Source organism: Scyliorhinus torazame, chromosome 17, assembly GCF_047496885.1.
Source record: "Scyliorhinus torazame isolate Kashiwa2021f chromosome 17, sScyTor2.1, whole genome shotgun sequence".
In the NCBI taxonomy this organism is placed as follows: Eukaryota; Metazoa; Chordata; class Chondrichthyes; order Carcharhiniformes; family Scyliorhinidae; genus Scyliorhinus; species Scyliorhinus torazame.
In genome coordinates, this window is record NC_092723.1 from 169,092,721 (window position 1) to 169,118,261 (window position 25,541).

Below are 25,541 nucleotides of genomic sequence, written 5' to 3' on the forward strand. Positions count from 1 at the left end.
TGTGAGGGAAAATTGTGGCTGCTATTGTGATGATAAACTGTTAATTGGGTAGCCTAATATGAATATTTTCCTAAAGATTTGCATTTGTGTTATCACATTTGAAAGTGTTTCACATACTGTGAATTACTTAAGGTACAGTGGCTGTGTAAGAGTCAAACATGCAAATATTTTGCGTATACTAAGATCCCAAACAGTAATGAATCACTTTAATTTTTACAGTTGTAATGAAGAGAATGTAATGAGATAAATTATCAACTAATTCAGGGGAGTCTTAAGACGAGGGAGCATTATCTAAAAATTAGAACTAGATCTTTTACGAAACACTCCTACGCACAAAGGGTGGTAGATGTTTGGAACTCACCGCTCCACAAACAATAATTGATGCTAGATCAATACCAATGTTGGATCAATTGTTAAATTTCAATCTGATATTGAGATCTGAGAGGCAGTAAAAAGGTTGTAACTGGTTAAAATCTTCCAGCTTTGTGCATCTGAGATGAAAATCCATTAGCTGTGACCCCACCAGTCTTTTTATGTGTGAAGTATGTCACTTCAGTTATTTTGGAACTTTAATTAAAGTTTAAATTAATAATGGAATGCTCTGCACTCGCTGGACGAGTGCAGCTCCAACAACAATCGAGTTTGAAACCATCTACGACAAAGCAGCCCACTTGATTGACACCCTATCCATCACCTTTAACATTCATTCCCTCCACCAGTGATGCACAGTGGCAGTAGTGTACACCATCCATAAGATGCATTGCAGCAACTCCATATGCGACCTTCAACACCACCTTCCAGACCCGTGACTTCTACCACTTAGAAGGACAAGGGCAAAAGATGCGTAGGAACACCCCGCCACTTTCACATTCCCCTCCAAAGCACACACCATCCTGACTTGGATCTGTATCGCTATTCCTTTATTGTAGCTGGGCCCAAATTCTGGAACTCTCCTTCCCAACTGCACTGTGGCTGTCCCTGAAACTGCAGCGATGCAAGAAGGCCATCTCCTTTTCCAGGTAATTTTGGGATGGGCAATAAACGCTGGTCTAGCCAGCGATGCTCATATCCCATGAATTAAAGAAAATTGCTGAAATCTGTTTAAAGAGAAAATTAGAATGACCAATAGTGGGGGCGATTCTCTGATATGGAGGTCAAGTGTTCGCGCCGTCGTGAACGCCATTGCGTTTCACGATGGCGCGAACAGGGCCTGAGCACGACCTATTCTGGCCCCCACAGAGGGCCAGCACGGCGCTGGAGCGATTCACGCTGCTCCAGCGTCCTTGGCGCCGCGCCAACCCGCACATGCACAGTTGGGGGCAGCCCAATCCTGCGCATGCGCAGGAAACGTCTTACGCACGCCGGCCCCTCACCAACATGGGGCCGGTGTTCTGGGGCCGTGCTCGGAAGGAGGTAGGCCCAAGGGGGGGGGGGGGGGGGGGGGGGGGGGGGAAGCCGGCCTGCCGATAGGTGGGCCTCGATCGCGGGCCATACCCCATTGGAGGCCACCCCGGTGAAGGAGCCCCCCTCCCTCCCTCACAAGCCGCGCCCCCCCCCCCCAGCATTCCTGCAGAGTTCCTGCCGGCAGCGACCAGGAGTGGTCAGCACCGGCGGGAATCTGTCGTGTCGTAGCGGCCGCTTGGCCCATCCGGGTCGGAGGATCGCCGCTCGCCGGTTCTCCGAGCGGCCCGGTGCGAATCGCGCGCCGCTGGTTTCCAAGGGGTGGGAGAATCGCGTGCAGGGGTCGGGGCGGCGTGATTCGTGCAGCACCCCGGTGATTCTCCCACCTGGCGTGGGGGGGGGTGGAGAATAGCGCCCATGGATTTCAGAAACGAGGCTATGCATGAAAAACTTGAGAATTATTTGGAGGAGTTAAACAGTTTAAAATTTTCAATTATGTTCTCCTGACAATCGCAGTCTGCCTTTTTAAAAAGAAAAGTATGCTTTTTCTTTTTTTTAAATGGTAGGAAGAGTGTCTATAAGATATATTAGAAAGATGATGAGTATTTGTCATTTTAGAAAATACAGCTGGCAATTGTTAGTAAATCCATATTTCTTGTACAGGAAAAAAAAAATTGGCAAAGGATGGATGAGTTGGGAAATGCTAAAATATTTGTTGACTGGCAAAGTTACTGTTGTTACAGCCTCCACTATAAACTATTTGCCATGATTTGATCTGCCTCTGTCGGGATCAAGGTCAACAGGGCACAGATTTAAAATAATTGGCAAAAATGATCTGAGAAAAAGCTTTTTCACACAGTGTGGCATTGGGATCTGGAATGCACTTCCTGAGTGTGTGATGAACCAGAGCATTGTGTCCTGTTCAGCGAGCTGAACTTGCGTTCCTGACTTCCTAATCATCGGCAAGACTAAGATTTCTACCTGTACAACATTGCCCACCCTTGTACCTACTCAACTCCTATACCCTGAAACCCGTATCATGTTTTTTGTCATTTCTAGTCTCCATCCTGTTCCTGTTTCTTAAAGGTACAGGTTGTTGACAATGATTCATAAATGTAATAGATTTCTGCCTGTAGTACACAGCTATCAGGTAGTAATTCAGTGGAGTGTTTTCTGATAATACCCTGAATTATGAGTGAACCTCCGCAGAGGCTTAATACTTTTGAGACTGAATTTCTATTGGCTATCCTTTGTATCGAGGATGATTCCTTCTGGCAAATGGTTGGATGGAAGTTGGACATTCGTGTTGGTTGTGGGTTTTCAGATGGCTTGTGAGCCCTGTCTTACCCTTGCAGGTGCTCTCATAGTGAGGCCACCGGTTGTCAGCTGGTAAAGGTGGCCTCGGATTGTTGGTTTGAATAGTTGCCCTCTCCTTCCGTATCTCTCGCAGTTCTTTCTCAGTGGCTGCTTTTGTTGATTTGATTGAAAGGTCTTGCCACCATTTTTTATCATGATTCATCATTTTGGTCGCAATTAGGCATTTACTTACCATGTCTGGATGCTAATAAAGACCATCATAAAGGTTTTGAGTTTGCCTGTGTCTTTTCTTTGCCATCTTTGGATCTTACTGGTATTGGCCAGTGTGTTGAGGGTCGATTGGTCTCTTGGTTGCCTTGATAAGGATGCATGTGCCATGCATGTCAGAAAGGAGTTGTATTTCCTCCACTTTCTCTGTCCATTTCTTCAAATTGCAGGTCCTTTGAACTTTAGTTTTGACTGTCTGGTGGATAAGTTTTACTGTGGAGTTTGGATCCTGTTGCCAGGTTTTGGACTGTTGCAATTGATAAGTTTGCATATTTCTGCATCTTTCTCATCAAACCTGCATATTTCTGCATCTTTCTCATCAAACCTGACTTGGGGTCTTTCAGAGGTATTTCTTAATGATAATGGATTTTGTTGATTACCTGTCATCGTAAATGTTGCCAGATGTTGTGAAGATCCATTCCTGTAGTTTCTGATTGATTTGTTATTCCAATCATAGAAATTACAGTGCAGAAGGAGGCCATTCGGCCCATCGAGTCTGCACCGGCTCTTGGAAAGAGCACCCTACCCAAGGTCAACACCTCCACCCTATCCCCACAACCCAGTAACCCCACCCAACACTAAGGGCAATTTTGGACACTAAGGGCAATTTATCATGGCCAATCCACCTAACCTGCACATCTTTGGACTGTGGGAGGAAACCGGAGCACCCGGAGGAAACCCACGCACACACGGGGAGGATGTGCAGACTCCGCACAGACAGTGACCCAGCGGGGAATCGAACCTGGGACCCTGGAGCTGTGAAGCAATTGTGCTATCCACAATGCTACCGTGCTGCCCAAATCCTTGAGCTTGATGGTTTGAGAGACCAACTTTCTCTGTCTCGGCGGTTGGTTTATTTTGCAGACAGCCTGCCTCGTGTCAATGACAAGCATATGATTCCCTGGGTCTGCATTTAATAGCCATAACCATAACTCAACAGAATGTGCACATTTTTTCAATCCTTTGTTTTGGCTATCACATAATCATCTTTATTAGTGTCACAAGTAGGCTTGCATTAATGAAATTACTGTGAAAATAACAGCCTATGAAATGCCAGTGTTTGATCTTAGATGTTGTCAAGATGTCTTGAAGTGGTTTATTCAGAAAAAGGGGATGGTGACCACAAAATTGTTTTCAACACACAAGGCAAGGAGGCAGATACATTGGAATTGGACTTTTCAACTCCACGCTTACTAGTGCTGTTGGTCAAAGGGCATGGACGTCCTCCACCAACATTGAAAATCACTGAGAAGTATGATCTTTGACTGTGATGGTATAGCTGCCAGAGCTGCATTTAGGTTGGAATAATAGGTTTCTTTCTCCATCTTCTGAGTCCAAGGTAGGTGTGCAATTGCTGATGAAGTTGGCAAATTGATTGTTTAAGATTGAGTATACTTATTGATTCCAAAAAGGAATGAGATTGTTTTTGATGGAAAAATCAACATCATACAATCTACGTCTTGCAATTTCCCTTTCTGGAAGAAAACCTCCTATGTTTTTTGATATGTCAACTCTATGGCACAGTAGCCCTTAGCGAGACCCGACATCTAAGAATGTGCTACTATTGCTGTTCGCCTCTTGTTGTTCCAACTCGACCATGAATGACCTGATATTCCAAGACCCCTTCTCTCATTGTTTTTGTGAGTTTCTACTGCTGATGGGTAATCCCACTGAAGGTGGATTTTCCAGTCTGACTTGGCAGGCTATTTTTAGGGTGTCTTTTCAAGCCTGTACCCAGAGTGGGGTGAAGAAATCTAATCCTGAAGGGTGGTCCAGACACCGAACCACACTTTCAACAGAATGGAGTGGTTAATTCGTAATTACTGCCTTTGTGTCAGGTTGTGGCTAGAAGCTCCTGGATATCACCATCCTGTTGCCTCACCACTAATTGATGACCAAAGGGCTTAAGGAAATTTACTATCTGTAGGAAAGCCTGTGCATGGTGTAGTGGGAGACCTGTTACACAGCAGACCCCACACTGTCTTGGTGAGGCAGTGTCTGATGGTAATTAACAGGTGAACCTAATATACAAGGCCTTGTAGCACCCTTTCCTGCACCTTCACATACAATCAGCTGATTTACCATTGAAGGATTTTGTTGTGGGACTTATTGAATTGTGGCCCTTGGTCACCATGTCACAGGAGCTGTAAAGTATGTTCATGAGGATTTTGAATAATGTAGAGCACTGTCCTCTACTTCACCCCTCCCTAAACACCTTGCCACTGTGCCCTACACCTGCTCATTTTGCAGCTAGCTTCCACATGTGGAGATTGTTCTGGCTCCTTGACATCTGCAAACATGGTTGGTAGTTGCTCACTCCCAACAGAGATTGTATTAACAGCTTTTCTTTAATATGCATGCTTTAGTCCAGTCAATTGGTGGTATAAGTGCCGTATTATGACAAAAGCTTTCTTCAAATGTAAATAAATGAACAGTTTACTTTTTGATCCCAAGATAATGTGTGAGGATTGTTGATCTAAGCAAGAATAGCTAATTCCCTGACACTGTTTTATGGAACAGTAAAATATATGAGAATTAAAATTTTGCTCTGCCCACCTGCAATCTCTGATTGCTGTGATCTTTAGGCTTCCAGTTTGTAATTCACAGGTTAGTGTGAGCACATGTTGAGGCTAAGGAAGTTGGGGTTGGGTAGAGGTTCATACAGTATATTTTAAAGCTTCCACAAACCTGTCGTATTAATAAGTGGTCTAAAATTGTAAATGTGTGATATGCCAACAATATTTCTACAATTTGTGGTTGCATTGAAATGGTGGAATAAAACTGATGCTCAGTTTGGATTCTGTCAGGGCCACGCAGCTCCTGACCTCATTACAGCCTTGGTTCAAACATTATCAAAAGAGCTGAACTTCAGAAGTGAGAGTGACTGCCCTTGGCATCAAGCTGCATTTGACTGAGAGTGGCATCAAGGATCCCTAGCAAAACTGGAATCAATGGGAATCAGGAGGAAAGCTCTCCACTGGTTGGAGTCATATCTTGCACAAAGGAAGATGTTGTGGTTGTTGGAGGTCAATCATCTCCATTCCAGGACATCACTGCAGGAGTTCCTCAGGTTAGTGTCCTAGGCCCAAACATCTTCAGTTGCTTTGTCAATGACCGTCATAAGGTCGGAAGTGAGGATGTTCACTGATGACTGCACCATGTTCAATACCATTCATGATTCCTCCGAAACTGAAACAGTCCATGTCCAAATGCAGCATAACCTGGATCATATCCAGGCTTGGGCTGAAAGTGGCAAGTACCATTTGCACAAGTTACACAAGTACAGGCAATGACCATCAAGAGGGAATCTAACCATTGCTCCTTGACATTCAATGGCATTACCATCACTGAAATCCCACTATCAACATCTTGGGGGTTACCATTGACCAGAAACTTAACTGGACTAACCATATAAATACTATGGTTACAAGAGAAGGTTAGGAATACTGTGGCAGATAGCTCACCACCTGACTCCTGAAAGCCTGTCCACCACCTTAAAGGCTAAAGTCAGAAGTGTGATGGAATACTCTCCACTTGCCTAGACGGGTGCAGTTCTAATAACACTGAAGAAACTTGACCCCATGCAGGATAGAATAGCCCACTTGATTGGCACCCTGTCTATAAACATTCACTCCCTCCACCACTGATGCACAGTGGCAGCTATGTATACTATCTGCAAGATGCAGTGCAGTAACTCACCAAATCTCCTTGTACAGTGCCTTCCAAACCCACAACCTCCACCATCTAGCAGGACAGGGCAGCAGACACCTGGGAACACCACCACCTGGAAATTCCCTTCCAAGCCACTCACCATCCTGATTTGAAAATATATTGTCATTCCTTCACAGCCACTGGATCAAAAACCTGGAACCCCTCTCTAACAGCACTGTGGGTGTACCTACACCATATGGACTGTGGCGGTTCAAGGAGGTAGCTTGCCACCACCTTCTCAAGGGCAATTAATGAGGGGCAATAAATACTGGCCGAGCCAGCGATGCCCACATCCATGAATGAATAAAAGAAATGAAAAGTTCTCATTACCTTTCCTCCATCACCACGATGGCCAAAGACAAACTGGTCAAGCTGATGTCAAAACCCAAATGCATATGGAAAGTAAATCTTAATTTGAGCTCAAGTGTACCTTTCATAATACAGCTACTTTCATAGGATGTATTTATCTTTCTTGAAAGTGGATGTATTTTCACTATGCATTTGCAGTATCCAATTGCTGTCACTTAAGTCTGAAGTAAATAATCTATTATTGCATGCACCTGCAGTTTGCCATTCCTATGGTGTTATTAAATCAAGTTGGAGTAACCATTTTTTGACCTTTAGTTTTAACATATATCATTTTCTTCTTAGCAACCTCCCCACGTGCTTCGTCAGAGTTGGAACAGGCTAGACCACAAACCAGTGGAGAGGAAGAACTTCAGCTGCAGTTGGCTTTAGCCATGAGTAGGGAAGCAGCGGAACAGGTACAGCCTTCATGATTAGTTTCACTCCCATGTTCCTAGTATGTGACTTAGCAGTAGTTTGTTTGGGAGCCCCCTGTTCACAATGGGCAATCCCTTGTTGATATCTGTAATCTGATTTGTAAAGTTGCACGTTTTTAAAGGGCTGCATGTTTTTGCAAGGTATCACTGAAGTGCCAAGTCTGAAGATTCACGGAGGTATATCATTCTTCTAAAGTTTTCAGAAAACAGTTTGACATTAAGTTTAGTGGGCCTCGTGCCTTCAGATATTTTGTTCAAAAATACAACTTGTGAACACCCTTCCGTCATTTCAGTGGAACTTGATCTAACTTATTGCTTTTTAAATTAAAAAATGAAATGCTGAAACTTGGTTTCAGATTTTTGCATTCCTTTCCCACTTGCATCAGTGTCCAAAAGAATCCTACCCTATTTTCTCTCTCTCTCTCTCTCTCTCTCTCTCTCTCTCTCTCTCTCTCTCTCTCTCTCTCTCTCTCTCTTTCCCCCCCCCCCCCCCCCCCCCCCCCCACTTGTGCCTTTGATAACAGATTTTGTTTGCAGTTCTCTTTCCTTCTGGTTCTTAATTACTATTTCAAATCAATTTGTGTATCTTTTTAATTCCTGGCTTTTCAGCACTCCTGCACTTGTAAATGTCCCCTGCTACCTGTGGTTTGATGGATTACTTGGAACTGAGTGGGAAGAATCCCAGCCCCCAAGTGACAGGCTAGTTCTAATAAGTTACATTAATGAGCTAGGCTGGTTAAATTGTCAGTAGTGCCTTAAGAGTAGTCGGTAGTAAGCACTGGGTATCAGCTTGTATTGTTTTCTGTGATGAGTTGACCATTCCAAACAATAATCCCCACGCATGTTACTTTGGAGTGGTCTTGGTCCTAAAAGATACCGATGCACTTCTTCCTCTCCGGTCCCCACACAATGCGATTAAGTAGTTGATAATAGAAAATGTTTTGAGTCCTCACTAAATAAACAGCAGGTACCAGGAATTCCTCACGAACAGCTTAGTGAACATCACAACTAACTAAGACTTTTGATAAGGTCCCACACAGAGGTTCATAAACAAAATTAGAGCACATGTAATTGGGGGTATGTAATAATTCCAGATGCCTCTTCATTCACCTGAGGAAGGAGCAGTGCTCCGAAAGCTAGTGTTTGAAACAAACCTGTTGGACTTTAACCTGGTGTTGTAAGACTTCTTACTGTGCTCACCCCAGTCCAACGCCGGCATCTCCGCATCAGAGTAGATGTGGATAGGGGGCAGGATTCTCCGGTCGCTGACCCCAAAATCGCAATTGGCCGGAGAATACCCATTCACGACGAAATCGCGGGCGGCGCTGCTTTCGCGATGCTCCGCCCCCTCCAAAGCGGCATATTGACGGCCTTGGGACGTTGCCTGAGGCCACCCCGGATGCTCCGCCCCCGACCGGCTGAGTTCCCGACTGCGTCGGTCACGTGTGCTATCATTCGGCAGGAACTTGACGTGGCGGCTGCGGACTCAGTCCAGTGTCGTCACAGTCTGCAGAGGACCGATCCGTGGGCAGGGGGGACTTTGTCAGGGGATGAGGGCACTGTTGGGGGGTGGTCTGGGGCTCGTGAGATGGACAAAAGGGGGGAAAACTATTTCGCAGGATGGGTCCGCGCGCGGCCGGTGCCTTGTTGCACGGCACGGCCGCTGCCGCCATGCGCATGCGTGGCCACAGACCCCGCAATTCTTCGGGCCGTATCGGCAGCTAGAGCCTGGTGCTCTACGCTACCGGTGTGCTAGCCCTCAGCCAAACGGAGGATCGGTGGCCGTTTTGCGCTGAATGTTCGGTCGTAAAACGCCATTGTTCCCACGCCGGCGTGAGGACATAGCCTTAGAATCGGAGAATCCAGCCCAGGGTGTTTTCCCTGGCCATTGAATTTAGAACCAGAGTGCTAAGTCTCCAAATAAGGGACAGGCTATTTAGATGATTGGGAATTTCTTCATTTGTAGGGTGGCGAATCTTTAGAATTTTTAACCCTAGAGGGCTGTGGAAGCTCAATCGTTGAGCATGTTGAAGATAGAAATCAACAGATTTCTGGATACTAATGACATCAATGGAAATAGGGAGAGCGTAGGGAAGTGGCGTTGAGGTGAATGATCAACTATCATCCAATTGAATGGCAGAGCATGCTTGATTAACCAAATGGCCTGCTTCAGTTAAGGTTTATAAGAACTATTTCTTGAGTATTGTGACACTGCTGTTTCCAATGAAGTCACAAAGCAAAGTGGTAATGTTACTGGACTAGTAATCCAGAGGGCCAGGCTAATGCTCTGGGGACATGGGTTCAAATTCCACCACAGTAGCTGGTGGAGTTTAAGTTCAATTAGTTAATGATCTGAATAATGCTGATCATGAAGCTATCAGATTGTCACAAAAGCCCATCTGGTTCACTAATAGTTTTAAAGAAAATAAATCTGCCTCTCTTACTTGGTCTGACCTACTAGTGTCTTCAGACCCACATCAATGTGTTTGAGTCTTAACTGTCCTCTGAAATGTTCTAGCAAGCCACTCAATTGTACCAAGCTGTTACAGAAAAACCATAAAGGGATAAAAATGGACAGACCTTCCAATATTCACCGAGGCATCAGAAACCAGAACACTACACCATACTCAGTTTATCCTGCAAAGTCCTCTTACTGATATCTGGGGGCTTGTGCCAAAATTGGGAGAGCTGTCCCACAGATGACTGAAACAAACGCCTGACATAGCCATGCCCACCAAATTATACCCTACAATCATTATCCCAGACTTATCCATCCCCATTCAGAAGTATGTCCTGTTCCATTGGCAGGACTGAGTGAGCAGAGGTGACAGCGCTGGTGTACATTCGGGAGGGAAATGCCCTGGAGTTCTCAATGTTGACTCTGCACCCCTTGAAATCTCATCATCGCATCAGGTCAAACATGGATGAGGAAATCTCCCACTGAAATCTTCCCTCAGCTGATGAACACCACTTGGAAGAAGCACCGAGAGTAGCAAGGACATGGCGTGTACTCTGGGGGGGCATTTCAGTGCCCATCACCAAGCATACCTTGCCGTCCAAGACCTGAAGAACATATTTGCCAGTTTGTGCCTGCGGCAGGTGGTCAGGGAACCAACAAGAGGGAAAAACCTACTTGTTCTCTCTGTCAGTCTGTGTCGCAGATGCATCTGTCCTTGACATTAGTTGTAGGAGTGACCACCACACAGTCCTAGTGGAGGCAAAGACACGTCTTCATAATGAGGATGCCACACACCATGTTTTTATTAAAAAAAAAAAAAATTTTTATTAAAGGTTTTCATAAAATATCAATAACAAAATGAGAAAGAACCCAACCGGGTTAAGTACGAAACACAATCTTAAAAAAAACAACCCCCTAAACCCCCCCCCCCCGTACATAAATAATACATTAACATCCCGACTTAACACAACAGGTGTATACACCCCCTCAGACCCTCCTGTGTAAATAACATAAACTAAAACAAAGTAAACCCCCCCCCCCTCCCCCCCGAGCTGCTGCTGCCATTGACCAATGTCTATCGTTCTGCCAGAAAGTCTAAGAACGGTTGCCACCGCCTAAAGAACCCTTGTACCGACCCTCTCAAGGCGAATTTCGCCCTCTCCAATTTAATGAACCCTGCCATATCGCTGATCCAGGATTCCACGCTTGGGGGCCTCGCATCTTTCCACGAAAGGAGAATCCTTCGCCGGGCTACCAGGGACGCAAAGGCCAGAATTCCGGCCTCTTTCGCCTCCTGCACTCCCGGCTCCTCTGCCACCCCAAATATTGCGAGCCCCCAGCCCGGTCTGACCCTGGATCCTACCACCCTCGACACCGTCCTCGCTATGCCCTTCCAAAATTCCTCCAGCACTGGGCATGCCCAGAACATATGGGTGTGATTTGCTGGGCTCCCTGAGCACCTAACACACCTGTCCTCACCCCCAAAGAACCGGCTCATCCTTGTCCCGGTCATGTGTGCCCTGTGCAGCACCTTAAACTGTATGAGGCTGAGCCTTGCGCACGAAGAGGAAGAATTCACCCTCCCTAGGGCATCTGCCCACGTCCCCTCTTCGATCTCCTCTCCCAACTACTCCTCCCACTTACCTTTCAACTCCACCAACGAGGTCTCCTCCTCCTCCTGCATCACCTGGTAAGTTTCTGAGATCTTCCCCACTCCCCCCCCCCCCCCGAGAGCACCCTGTCCTGTACTGTGTGTGGCAATAGCCGCGGGAATTCCACCACCTGCAGTCTGGCAAACGCCCTTACCTGTAAGTACCTGAAGGTGTTCCCCGGGGGGGAGACCGTACTTCTCCTCCAGCTCACCCAAGCCCGCGAACCTCCCGTCCACAAACTTATCCCTGCCCTGTGCCACCCCGAAAACCCTCCACCTGTTCTTCCTGGGGCAAACCGGTGGTTCCCCCGTAATGGGGTCAACGCCGAGGCCCCAACTTCCCCTTTATGCCGCATCCACTGCCCCCAAACTTTGAGGGCCGCCACCACCGCCGGGCTCATGGTATACCTCCTTGGAGGGAGCGGCAGCGGCGCCGTTGCCAGCGCCCCCAGACTCGTACCCACACAGGACGCCGTCTCCAGCCTCTTCCATGCAGCACCCTCCCCCTCCATCACCCACTTGCGCACCATCGTCGCATTGGCGGCCCAGTAGTACCCACAGAGGTTGGGCAGCGCCAACCCCTCCCCATCTCTACTCCGCTCCAGGAGCACCCTTCTCGTCCTCAGAGTCCCTCGCGCCCACACAAACCCCATTATATTCCTGTTAACCCGCCTGAAAAAAGCCTTCGGGATAAACACCGGGAGGCACTGGAACAGGAACAAAAACCTTGGGAGCACCGTCATTTTGATTGACTGCACCCTACCCGCCAAGGACAGCGGCAACGCGTCCCACCTCTTGAACTCCTCCTCCATTTGCTCCACCAGCCTTGTAAAGTTAAGCCCATGCAGGGCCCCCCAGCTCCTGGCCACCTGGACCCCCAAATATCTGAAGCTCCTCTCAGCCCTTTTTAGTGGGAGCTCGCCAATCCCCCTCTCCTGGTCCCCTAGCTGAACTACTAACAGCTCGCTCTTCCCCATATTGAGCTTGTACCCCGAGAAGTCCCCGAATTCCCTAAGGATCCTCATTACCTCTGGCATTCCTCCCACCGGGTCCGCCACATACAGCAGCAAGTCGTCTGCATAAAGCGACACCCTATGCTCCTCCCCACCCCGCACCAACCCCCCCCCCCCCCCCCCCCCCAGTTCCTCGACTCTCTCAGTGCCATAGCCAGGGGTTCTATCGCCAGTGCGAAGAGCGGGGGACAGGGGACACCCCTGTCTCGTCCCTCGGTGCAACCGAAAGTACTCGGACCTCCTATTTCTGGCCACATTTGCCATCGGGACCTCATACAACAGCCTAACCCACCTGACAAACCCCTCCCCAAACCCGAACCTCTTCAGCACCTCCCACAGATACCCCCACTCTACCCTATCGAAGGCTTTCTCAGCGTCCACCGCCACCACTATGTCCGCCTCCCCCTCCCTCGCCGGCACCATAATAACGTTCAAAAGCCTCCGCACATTCGTGTTCAACTGTCTCCCCTTCACAAACCCCGTCTGGTCTTCATGGATGATCTGCGGCACACAATCCTCAATCCTCGTGGCTAAGACCTTCGCCAGCACCTTGGCATCTACATTTAGCAAGGAAATCGGTCTGTAAGACCCACATTGCAGGGGATCCTTGTCCCGCTTCAGGATCAAGGAGATCAGTGCCCGGGACATCGTCGGGGGTAAAGCCCCCCCCCCCCCTCCCTTGCCTCATTAAAGGTCCTAACCAACAGCAGGCCCAATAGGTCCATATATTTTTTATAGAATTCGACCGGGAAACGGTCCGGCCCCAGTGCCTTCCCCGCCTGCATGCTTCTTATCCCTTTGATCAGCTCCTCCAGCCCAATCGGGGCCCCCAGTCCCGCCACCAGTCCCTCTTCCACCTTTGGAAACCTCAATTAGTCCAGGAAACGGCCCATCCCTCCCTCCTCCCGTGGGGGCTTGGGTCGGTACAATTCCTCATAGAAGTCCCTGAAGACCCCATTGATGCCAACCCCACACCGCACCACACTCCCTCCCCTGTCCTTAACTCCCCCGATCTCCCTAGCTGCGTCCCGCTTCCAAAGCTGATGCGCCAGCATCCGGCTTGCCTTTTCCCCATACTCGTAGACCGCCCCCTGGGCCTTCCTCCACTGCACCTCCGCCTTCCTGGTGGTCACCAGGTCGAATTCGGCCTGGAGGCTGCGCCTCTTCCTCAACAATCCTTCCTCAGGTTCTTCCGCATACCTCCTGTCTACCCTCACCATCTCCCCCACCAGCCTCTCCCTCTCCCTCCGCTCCTTGTGGGCCCTAATGGAGATCAGCTCTCCCCTCACCACCGCCTTCCGTGCCTCCCATACCATCCCCACTCGGACCTCCCCGTTGTCGTTGGTCTCCAAGTACCTCTCTATACTTCCTCGGACTCGCTCGCTCACCTCGTCCGCCAACAGCCCCACCTCCAAGCACCACAGCGGGTGCTGGTCCCTCTCCTCCCGCATCTCCAAGTCCACCCAATGCGGGGCGTGGTCCGAAATGGCTATTGCCGAATACTCGGTATCCTCTACTCTCGCTATCAGCGCCCTACTCAAAATGAAAAAGTCGATTCGAGAATAAGCCTTATGGACATGTGAGAAGAATGAAAATTCCCTAGCCCCCGGCCTTGCAAATCTCCAAGGGTCCACCCCTCCCATTTGGTCCATAAATCCCCTCAACGCTCTAGCCGCCGCCGGCTTCCTACCCATCCTAGACCTGGAGCGATCCAGTGCCGGATCCAACACCATGTTAAAGTCTCCTCCCATTATCAGGCCCCCCACTTCCAAGTCTGGGATCCGACCCAACATACGCCGCATAAAACCCGCATCGTCCCAGTTCGGAGCATACACATTGACCAGTACCACCCTCTCTCCCTGCAACTTACCACTTACCATTATGTACCTACCGCCATCATCTGCCACAATGCTCGACGCCTCGAATGACACCTTCTTTCCCACCAAGATCGCCACTCCTCGATATTTGGCATCTAGCCCCGAGTGAAACACCTGACCTACCCACCCTTTCCTCAGTCTTACCTGGTCTACCACCTTCAGGTGTGTCTCCTGGAGCATAACCACATCCACCTTAAGCCCCTTCAGGTGCGCGAACACGCGTGCCCGCTTAACCGGCCCATTCAGTTCCCTTACATTCCAGGTTATCAGCCGGATCAGGGGGCTACCCGACCCCCTCCCCCGCCGACTAGCCATGACCCCTCCTCGGCCAGCCACGCACCCGCACCCCATACCCGGCCCTTTCCCCACAGCGGCATACCCCCGTCTCGACGAACCGATGGAACCGCACCAGCACCGCCCGCGGAGGCTCGTTAGCCTTGGGCCTCCTCGCCAACACTCTATGGGCCCCTTCCAGCTCCAGGGGCCCCTGGAATGACCCTGCTCCCATCAGCGAGTTCAACATGGTGACCACATAGGCCCCCACGTCCGGCCCCTCCAGCCCCTCCGGGAGGCCCAGAATCCGCAGATTCTTCCTCCTCGACCGATTCTCCATCTCCTCGAACCGCTCCTGCCATTTCTTGTGGAGCGCCTTGTGCGCCTCCACCTTTACCGCCAGGCCTAGATCTCGTCCTCTTTGTCAGATCTTTTGTCGAGCCTCTCGGATCGCCACCCCCTGGGCCGTCTGTGTCTCCAGCAGCTTATCAATAGAAGCCTTCATCGGCTCTAGCAGGTCCGTTTTAATCTCTCTGAGGCACCGCTGGATACCCTCCTGTTGCTCCTCCGCCCACTGCCTCCACGCTGCCTGCTCTCCGCCCGCCACCATTTTGTCTTCCTTCCCTCCCTTCTTCTGTTCCACCACCACCTTTTTTGTCGCCCCGCTCCTAGTTAAAGCCATATACTGACGGGGAGCTTTTATTAACTCCTTCCCACACCGGGAAATGTCGGAAAAGTGCCCCTGGGGGCCCTGAAAAGAGCCCAAAAGTCTGTTTTTGCGGGAGCCACCGAATGTGCGACTTAGCTCCGCATAGCCGCAACCGGAAGTCTCGAGAGGGAATCCTTTTGGCAGTGTTTGCTTCACCAATCTGCCCAAAAAAGTCTGTGAAAACTCCTGAAAAAGGTCTGAGAGTAAGTTCCAGATGGGAGCTGCCGAATGTGCGACCTACTCCTCCATGGCCGCCACCGGAAGCCTCGTCCCCGCTTCTTCAATGGCCTTGGTAGATCTCTTCACAGTAGTTCCCTCTGCTGCTAGAATTCACCTTTATTAGAGGCCCTCAAGTCAGGTTGCAGCTTTAAGCTTGCCCTTCCCCCGCCTGCATGCTGGAAGCGGCTCCTCTTTCCCCTGCAGTTACAGACAAATCTTTTACTGTTTCTGCTGGGTCTGGTAACCAAAAGACATAACATTCCTGGGGGACACTGTCCGAGGAATGTTACAGTCTTCTTCCCACACCGGGAAATGTCAAAACAAATGTCGTGGGGGCCCTGTAAAAGAGCCCAAAAGTCCATTCCAAGCTGGAGCTACCGAATATGTGACCTAGCTCTGCATAGCCGCACCCGGAAGTCGCCACACACCATGTTGTGTGACACAGCAACTGTACTACATGGAATGGATTAGGAACAGATCTGGCAGTTCAAAACTGGGCAGCCGTGGACTATCAGCAGCCGTAGAATGTATTCGGTCACAGTCTGTCACCTTTAGTCAAGATGGCAGATTTCCTTCCCTAAAGACATCAGGGAGTGAGATGGGTTTTCATAATTAGCGATAGTTCCATGGCCACCATTACTGAGACTAGCTTTCAATTCCAGAATTTTTAATTAATTAATCGTATTTGAATTCTACCTGCTGTTATGGTGGGATTTGCACCCTCGTCCCCTGGGTATTAGCCTGGGGCTCCGTGTTATTGACAGTCCAATGACATTACCACTATGCCATTGTGTCCAAACATGGCCCAGCATACTCTGAACTCTACCATTGCTATCAAGTCAGAGGATCAATCCTGGTTCAATGAGCAGTGCAGGGGAGTATATCAGGAGCAGGCACCAGGCATATTTAAAAATGAGGTCTCATCTGGTGTAAAAACATGCATGCCATCAGCAGACATAGCATGGAGTAGACAAATCTAAGCAACCCCACAACCTATGGGTCAGATGGAAGTCCTACCGCATCTAGTCATGAATGTTGGTGGGAAATTAAACAACTAACTGGAGGAGAAGATTCCACAAATATTCCCATTCTCAATGATGGTGATGCCAAGCATATCAAAAATCAAGTTTGAAATATTTGCAACCTCTTCAGCCAAAAGTACCAAGTAGAAAATCCATCTTGGCCTCTCCTGAGAGTGGTATCACAGACAGCAGCATTCAGCCAACTCCATTCACTCCATGTGATATCAAGAAACAGCTGAAGGCACTGAATATCGTAAAAGCAATGGGCACTGGCAACATCCTGTCTGTAGTACTGATGAATTATGCTCCAGAACTAGCTGTATCCCCAGACAAGCTGGTCCAGTACAACCTGTGCAACACAGGCATCTACCTGACAGTATGGAAAATTGCCCAGGTCCTGCTGCTAAAAAGCAGGACACATCCATTTTTTATCTAGCAGTTTACTCTTGATCACTGGCAAACTAATGGAAGATGATATAGGAACATAGGACTTAGGAGGAGGCGTAAGCCACTTGGGCCTTCTAGCCTGCTCTACTATTCGATAAGATTATGGCTGACCTGGTTGTGGTCTCAACTCCATCTTCCACTTTACAATATAGATTGCACATAGTTGAGGCCCCAGCACTGATCCCTGTGGCATTCCATTAGTTAAAGCTTGCCAACCCAAAAAATACCCATTTATTGCTACTCTCCACTTCCTGTCAATTACAGTGCGCTCAGGTGGCACTTCTGCTCCTGACCTCATTATAACCTTTGTGCAAACATGACTAAAAGCTGAACTAGATGTGATTGAGTGTGACTAGACTGCCTGCGCTTGACATCAAGACAACATTTGAACACATGTGGCATCACTGAACTCTAGGAAAATTTGTCACTGGGAATTGGGATAATAATCTTGTGTGGTTGAAGTCATATCTAATACAAGGGAGGGTTATGGTTGTTGGAGGCCTATTATCTGCACTCCAGTTCATTGCTGTAGGTCATGGCCTTGGCTGTCTGGCTCGCTCAAGTCGGCGCCACCTCCAGGAGTTCCTCAGGTTTGTGTCCTAGACCCAACCAGCTTCACCTTCATTAATGACCTTTCCTCCATCATAAGCCTCAAAGTGGAGACATCTACTGATGACTGCAGTATCCAGTACCATTAATGGCTCCTCAGATGGGGGGGGGTGGCTCCTCAGATTGGGGGGGGGGGGGGGGGTGGCTCCTCAGATTGGGGGGGGGGGTGGCTCCTCAGATTGGGGGGGGGGGGGGGGCGGCTCCTCAGATTGGGGGGGGGGGGGGGGGTGGCTCCTCAGATTGGGGGGGGGGGGTGGCTCCTCAGATGGGGGTGGGGGGCAGGGTGCAGTGGCTTGGTGGTATTGTCACTGGATTAGTCATTCAGAGACCCAGGGTAATGCTTTGGGGTCCCAGGTTCGAATCCCACAATGGCAGATGGTGAAATTTGAATTCAATAAAAATCTGGAATTAAAACTCTAATGATGACCATGAAACCATTGCCAATTGCCATAGAAACCCATCTGGTTCACTAATGTCCTTCAGGGAAGGAAACCTGCGACCTTACCTGGCCTGGCCTACATGTGACTCCAGACCTACACGGTGATGCAGTTGACTCAACTGCCTGCCACTGAAATGGCCGAGCAAGCCACTCCGTTCAAGGGAAATTAGGGATGGGCAACAAATGCTGGCCCAGCCAATGATGCCCGGATCGCAAAGAATGAATTTTAAAAAAAGATAGAGAAACAGTCTTCTGTCCATATGCAGGAAGGCCTGGACAATATTCCCACTTAAGTTGCAAGTTACATATCCAACGAGAGAGAATCTAATCCTCTCCCCTTGACCTTCAACGACATTCCCATTACTGAATTTCCCCACCAACATCTTGGGGATTACCATTGACCGGAAACTGAATGTAAATACTGGCTACATGAACAGGTCAGCAGCTGGAAAATTTCTGGCAAGTAGCTCTCCTCCCAGCTCCTCCAAGCCGTTTCACAATCTACAAGGCACAATTCGGGGTATGATGGAATACTCTCCACTTTCCTGGATGAGTGCAGCTTTAACAACAGTCAAGATACTTGACATAGTCCAGGACAAAGAAGCCTGCTTGATTAGAATCCCATTTTACTACCATATATACACAATGGTGACAGTGTGTACTATCTACAAGATGATTAGCAACTAAGGCTCCTTGGAACAGCATTTTCTAAACCCGTGACCTCTACCAGCTAGAAGGACAAGGGCACTACGCATGGGTATACCACCATCTGCACATTCCCCTCTAATTCACACACCATACTAACTTGGAACTATATCACCGTTCCTTCACTCTTGTTGGGTCAGAATTCTGGAATTGCCTTCCAACAGCACTGGGGGTATAACTACGCCAGATGCATGATAGTGGTTCAAGAAGATGACTCGCCACCACTTTCTCCAGGGCAATTGTCCAGGAATGAGCAATGAACCTCCTATCTCATGAAGGAATGAAAAGAACAACCTGGACTACACTTTCCTGATAAGCAAAATCCAGTTTGCACAATTCTGGTTACTTTGCAGGTTTTCAAAGCACCCAGTGCACGTACTGTAACAACCTAAGGAATTGCCTTCAGTTCCACTCTTAGCATTATGCCTTTTTAGTAGTTTTTGTCCTTATTTGATTGCCAAAGACATGTCTGAATCAACAAGATTACATTTGCAACTGAAAAACAATCCCATGCAAATTTAGTGTCTCCAGGCACAATTGACCAAGGCTTCTGCTGCTCTTCTGCTTTCCATGCCCTCACTTCTCTTGTGGCTGGAATTTGTTCTGTTTCTGTAATGAAATATTTCAAGGGCAGCACGGTAGCACAGTGGTTAGCACTGTCGCTTCACAGCGCCAGGGTCCCAGGTTCGATTCCCGGCTTGCGTCAGTATATGTGCGGGATCTGCATGTTCTCCCTGTGTCTGCGTGCGTTTCCTCCGGGTACTCCAGTTTTCTCCCACAAGTTCCGAAAGACGTGCTGTTAGGTAATCTGGATATTCTGAATTCTCCCTCCGTATACCCGAACAGGTGACGGAATGTGGTGACTAGGGGCTTTTCATGGTAACTTCATTGCAGTGTAAATGCAAGCCTACTTGTGACACAAATTATTATTATAGATTTACAAGTGCAGAGTTCAATTCTCGTTCCATCTCTTTTCAAGTTGAATGTACACCATAGCACATTTCTAAACAAAGCTCTACTTAACAGGAATTTTTGGGAGGATCCTCTGGGATTCAATTCATCGGGCTTTGCTATCACGTAAACTCTAACTTTTGCTATGGTGGTGCTCTGTATAGAAATCTGGGTGGGGAAAGGGATGTTATCATTTTTAACCTCCCACTTCTAATAACCATACATTTAAAGCTGTTTACATATTGATTCTCTGTCTGTAATCAGCTATTATTGCCAAATGTGGAACTTGAAAGCATGAATTTGATTTTCAAATATAGCAGACAGTGGGCAGCATGGTAGCATTGTGGATAGCACAATTGCTTCACAGCTCCAGGGTCCCAGGTTCGATTCCAGCTTGGTCACTGTCTGTGCGGAGTCTGCACATCCTCCCCGTGTGTGCGTGGGTTTCCTCCGGGTGCTCCGGTTTCCTCCCACAGTCCAAAGATGTGCAGGTTAGGTGGATTGGCCATGATAAATTGCCCTTAGTGTCCGAAATTGCCCTTAGTGTTGGGTGGGGTTGCTGGGTTATGGGGATAGGGTGGAGGTGTTGACCTTGGGTGGGGTGCTCTTTCCAAGAGCCGGTGCAAACTCGACGGGCCAAATGGCCTCCTTCTGCACTGTAAATTCTATGATAATTCTAATAGCATTCGGTGATATTAGTTCTTGTGTTTAGAATGAAGTTGTTTTCAGTAGGATGAGAAACCTGCAGATTAACAACATGTGGATTAAAGTCAAATAATTGAGTTTTCTGAGTATTTTTAAATACTGAAGGAAGTTTTGGATTTCAGAGAAGCACTGGCCATATCCATATCAGTATTGATGCAATTGAATCAAACATAGTCTCCAGGAGCGAAAGGAGGAGGGAAAGCCAAATACATGAGAAGATGTCAACCAGAAAACTTTTGTATCCTATCTAGAAATGTGTGAGAAATGCTATAAAAGCCTCTTGCAATGTGGGAAAATGTGCATTCTGAGTTTGGCTTTTATTTTGTTAGCCTGTTTGGTTTAGAACTGAGTAGTGTTATGGGTCCGGGTTTACAGAACCCTAAAGTGTTTCATGGAGTTCAACCGACCCACAACGTTTAATAGGTTGTGGTGTGGGAAGCACACCGCGTACTCTCCAGGTGTGATACAGTAATTATGGACAAATGGTTTTTAAAACAAAACAATGTTTATTCTATGAACTCCAGTTAACCTTTTAAAAACAAACATTGCATATCTTAACACTCATTACTTCAAAGATAACCCCAAAAAACTCCAACACTAAATAATCCTTCAAACTGTTCCTTTAAACATCCAAAAGACTTCAAACCTTCAAAAACAGACATGAGGTTACATTCAATATATTTATAGTCTTTGGATTTGCAGACATTAACGGCCAGCTGTGTTTCTTCCTGCAGCTCACAGCAGCTCCATTTTGTAAAGGTACATTGCTTAAACATCCATTTCTTAAAGGGACTCTCACATGACACCTCGTTTCCTCCCCCCCCCCCCCCCCCAAGAAAAAAAAACCCATCAGCTTCAAGATGGTTTCATTTTTCACCTTTGCACCATCAATTAAGAAATGCACACAGTAAAAACACTTTACCGGTTCAAGAAAAACAACACACGCAAATAGGTTTAATAATAGTCCTTTTTTTCCCCGTCGTTCTTCCTCAAACCGAAATCCTTCTCGATTGACAGTCTCTTTGAACAAGAAAGTCTCTGCATGATCCGTCCATTCCTCTACTCCTCGGCATTTCTCTTTAAAGTTAAATACTTCAGTTCAATCTGATCACAGAGTCCCTTGCAATTCTCCAGGAGCATCGGTTACCACAGCTTTCAGGCAGTCAAATGCATGTTGAAACTCCGCTGTCCATTTAAATGTTTTAATACGTTTCTTCAGCAAGTCTGTCAGTGGAGCAATCGCGCTACAAAACTCTTGCACAAATGTTCGATCAAATCCACTCATGCCACAAAATCGAATTATTTTTCCTGTCGTGTCGAGGGTATCGGTAACTCCCCGTAACTTTCGTTTTCACATCCCGTGGGACCAATTAACCCTGTCCAGTTGTATGGCCAAGGAATGTGACTTGGGCTTTTCCAAATTCACTTTTGGCTAGGTTTATCACCAAACCCGCCTCCTGAAGTCGATCGAATAACTCCCTCAGATGTTTTAAATGTTCTTTCCATGTCTCGCTGAAAACTACCAGATCGTCGATATATACCGCACAATTGGGTAATCCAGAAACGACTATTAGTTAACCGTTGAAATGTGGCTGGAGCGTTTTTCATGCCAAATGGCATAACTTTGAATTGGTATATACCATCTGGAGTCACAAGCTGAAATTTTCTTCACCCTTTCGGATAAAGGTACCTGCCAGTATCCGTTAAGTAAATCCACTTTGGAAATAAAAGCGGATTGTCCCACTTTCTCAATGCAATCCTCCAAACGTGGGATAGGATAAGAGTCCGTTCTTGTAACTGCATTAACCTTTCTATAGTCCACACACAACCGTTAGGTACCGTCTGGTTTAGGTACCATCACGATGGGTGAGCTCCATTGGCTGCAACCCACTTCAATTATGTCATTTTTAAGCATACTCTCAATCTCTCGGTTAACCTGTGCCAATTTTAAAGGGTTAAGTCTATATGGATGTTGTTTGATTGGAACAACATTTCCCACATCTACATCATGTATAGCCATTTTAGTACTTCCCAATTTATCTCTAGAAACTTGCCCATGTGATATTAATAACTCTTTCAGGTCAGTTCGTTTTTCCTCTGGAAGATAACTCAACAATTTATTCCAATTTTTAAGAACATCCTCATATTCCAATTTAATTTGAGGTATGTCAAATTCACAGTCATCTGGATTTGGTTTGTCACTTTGAGTTAGAATCATTAAAACCTCCTCCTTTTTCTCTCCTTCCCTTTCAAAGTACCTTTTAAGCATATTCACATGACCCACTCGGTGAATCTTCTATCTGGTGTTTTTACCACATAATTCACCTCACTTAATTTCCTTTCAATCTGATACGGTCCACAAAACCTAGTTTTTAAACGTTCACCTACCACTGGTAACAACACTAAAACTTTATCTCCACTGGCAAAACTACGAACTTTGAATATCTTGTCCGCTACCCGTTTCATCACATTTTGTGCAACTTTCAAATGTTGTCTAGCCAATTCACCTGCTCTATTTAATCGTTCCCTAAAATTTGACACGATATCCAATAGTGTAACTTCCGATTTCTCACCCACCAATTTTTCTTTAATCAATTTAAGTGGTCCTCTTGCCTCATGACCAAAAATTAGTTCAAAAGGACTAAATTTGGTAGACTCCTTAGGTGCATCCCTAATTGCAAACCGTACGAATGGAATTCCTATATCCCAATCCTCTGGATAATCTTGACAATACGCCCTCAACATTGTCTTTAATGTCTGATGCCACCTTTCTGTGATTCTGGATGGTACGCAGTTGATTTAAATTGTTTTATTCCTAAACTATCCATAACTTCTTTGAATAACTTTGAGGTAAAATTTGATCCTTGATCCGATTGAATTTCTGTGGGTAGTCCATATCTAGTAAAGAATTTAAGTAACTCCACCACAATCTTTTTAGCTGTAATATTACGTACTGGAGTGGCTCCTGGAAACCTAGTAGACACATCCATTATAGTCAAAAGATGTTGATTCCCACTTTTTGTTTTAGGAAGCGGTCCTACACAATCAATTAGGACCCTTGTAAAAGGTTCCTCAAATGCTGGAATGGGTATTAAGGGCGCTGGTTTTATCACTGCTTGAGGTTCCCTTATCACTTGACATGTGTGACATGATTGACAAAATTTAACTACATCTTTATGTAGTCCAGGCCAATAAAAATGTTTCTGGATTTTAGCTTGAGTTTTCCTTATTCCCAAATGACCTCCCACTGGTACCTCGTGCCACTCGCAACACCTCCTTTCTATACCCTACCGGCAATACTACTTGATGAACTTCTGCCCACTTTTCATCCGCCTACATATGTACAGGTCTCCATTTTCTCATCAAGGCATCACTTTTACGGTAATAACACTCTGGTATACTCTCAGATTCCTCGTCCATATATGCTTTCTGATAAATCCATTTTATTTCTACATCTTTCTGTTGCAACTCCGCCAATTTTCCTGACGTAAAAATATCCGCCTCATCCTCCACCTGTTCTTTTTCAAGCATCTGATCAAAAATAGTTTCTGATAATTGCACTTCAACTTCATCTTCACTCTTTGATTTCTCCTCTTGTTTTAACCTGTGACTTTGCGACCTTGTTACTACGCTATCCAGAAAAATCCCAGGATATTCGTCCTTCAACACTTCAGTTGTCTGATTTTCCACTGGCTTATCAACGCGATCCAGCTATATCATTACCCAAGATAAACTGTATTCCTGGACAAGATAGTTTCTCTATCACTCCTACTACCACTTCACCACTCTTCACTGGACTTTCCAACCTTACCTTATATAATGGAACGCTACTCCTCTCACCCTGAATTCCACAGAATACCGCCTTTTCTGGCAACATTCTTCCCAAACTACATAATTCCTCATCTCTTACCATTAAAGATTGACTAGCCCCTGTATCTCTTAAAATTGTGACTTCTTTACCTGCTCCTCCTGATACACATGAGTAAACTTTACCCACACAAGTAAATTCTTTCAAGACATCTGGCACCTTCTTATCAATCACCTCTTGATCAGGCTGTACAATCTTTTGCACCTCCTTCGCTTCACTTGGGTTTTCCTTCACCACTTTAACAAACCCCACTGTATTATCCTGTTTTACCACATTAGCCTTCCCAGTGCTTTTCTTCAACCACCAACACTGTGACTTTACATGGCCTAGTTTATTACAGTGAAAACATTTGAAACTTTTCATGTCTGTTCCACCCGCCTGGATTTCTTTTTTAATCTGAGGTACACTCCTTATTATCTCCCATCAGATCACCTTTACCTTTACCAGCCCTTATCCACCTATCAAAATTACTCTGTTTGAGCCTGTCAAAGTCCATGTATGTTTGACCAAATTCTTTCCTTAAATTTCTAAACCTTTGTCTGTAGGCTTCAGGCACTAGTTCATATGCACCTAAGATGGATTTTTTTCACCTTCTCCTACGTCCCAGATACCTCCTCCGGTAGTGATGCAAACACTTCACTAGCTCTACCTACCAGCTTTGTTTGAATCAGTAATACCCACATGTCCTGTGGCCAATTCATTTGTTTAGCTACCTTCTCAAATGAAATGAAAAAGGCTTCCACTTCTTTCTCGTCAAACCTTGGCAATGCTTGGACATATTTAAATAGATCCCCACCAAGCCTTCGACTTTGAAGCTCTTTCTCACTATCCTCATCGCCATCATCCAACTGTACGTTTCCCTTTACGCCTGCCAATTTTAACTGACTGTCATGTTTCATGGCCATTTTCTGAAGTTCAAACTCTCTCTCTTTATCTTTTTCCCTCATCTGTATCTCCCTTTCCCTTTCTTTTTGTTCTGCTAGGGCTATTCTTTCTTTTCTCATTTCTTCTCTCACCTTTTCCTTATCCCCTCTCTCGCTTTCTTTTTCTCTCTACCTCTTTCGTATTCAAGCTGCTTTAATTCTTTCTCATTTTCCATTTGTTTAATTTGCAACTG

The 25,541-nt window shown here is 46.7% G+C and overlaps 1 protein-coding gene across 5 annotated transcripts in view; it reads left to right on the plus strand.

Moving 5' to 3' along the window:
• epn2 (epsin 2) overlaps nucleotides 1-25,541 on the plus strand; it is a 93,939-nt gene that overhangs the window by 26,014 nt on the left and 42,384 nt on the right. For all 5 annotated transcript variants that reach the window (XM_072481622.1, XM_072481628.1, XM_072481627.1 and 2 more), the window contains one exon: nucleotides 7,348-7,460. In XM_072481622.1, the coding sequence (XP_072337723.1) occupies nucleotides 7,348-7,460 (113 nt within the window). The remainder of the gene's footprint in view (nucleotides 1-7,347; nucleotides 7,461-25,541) is intronic.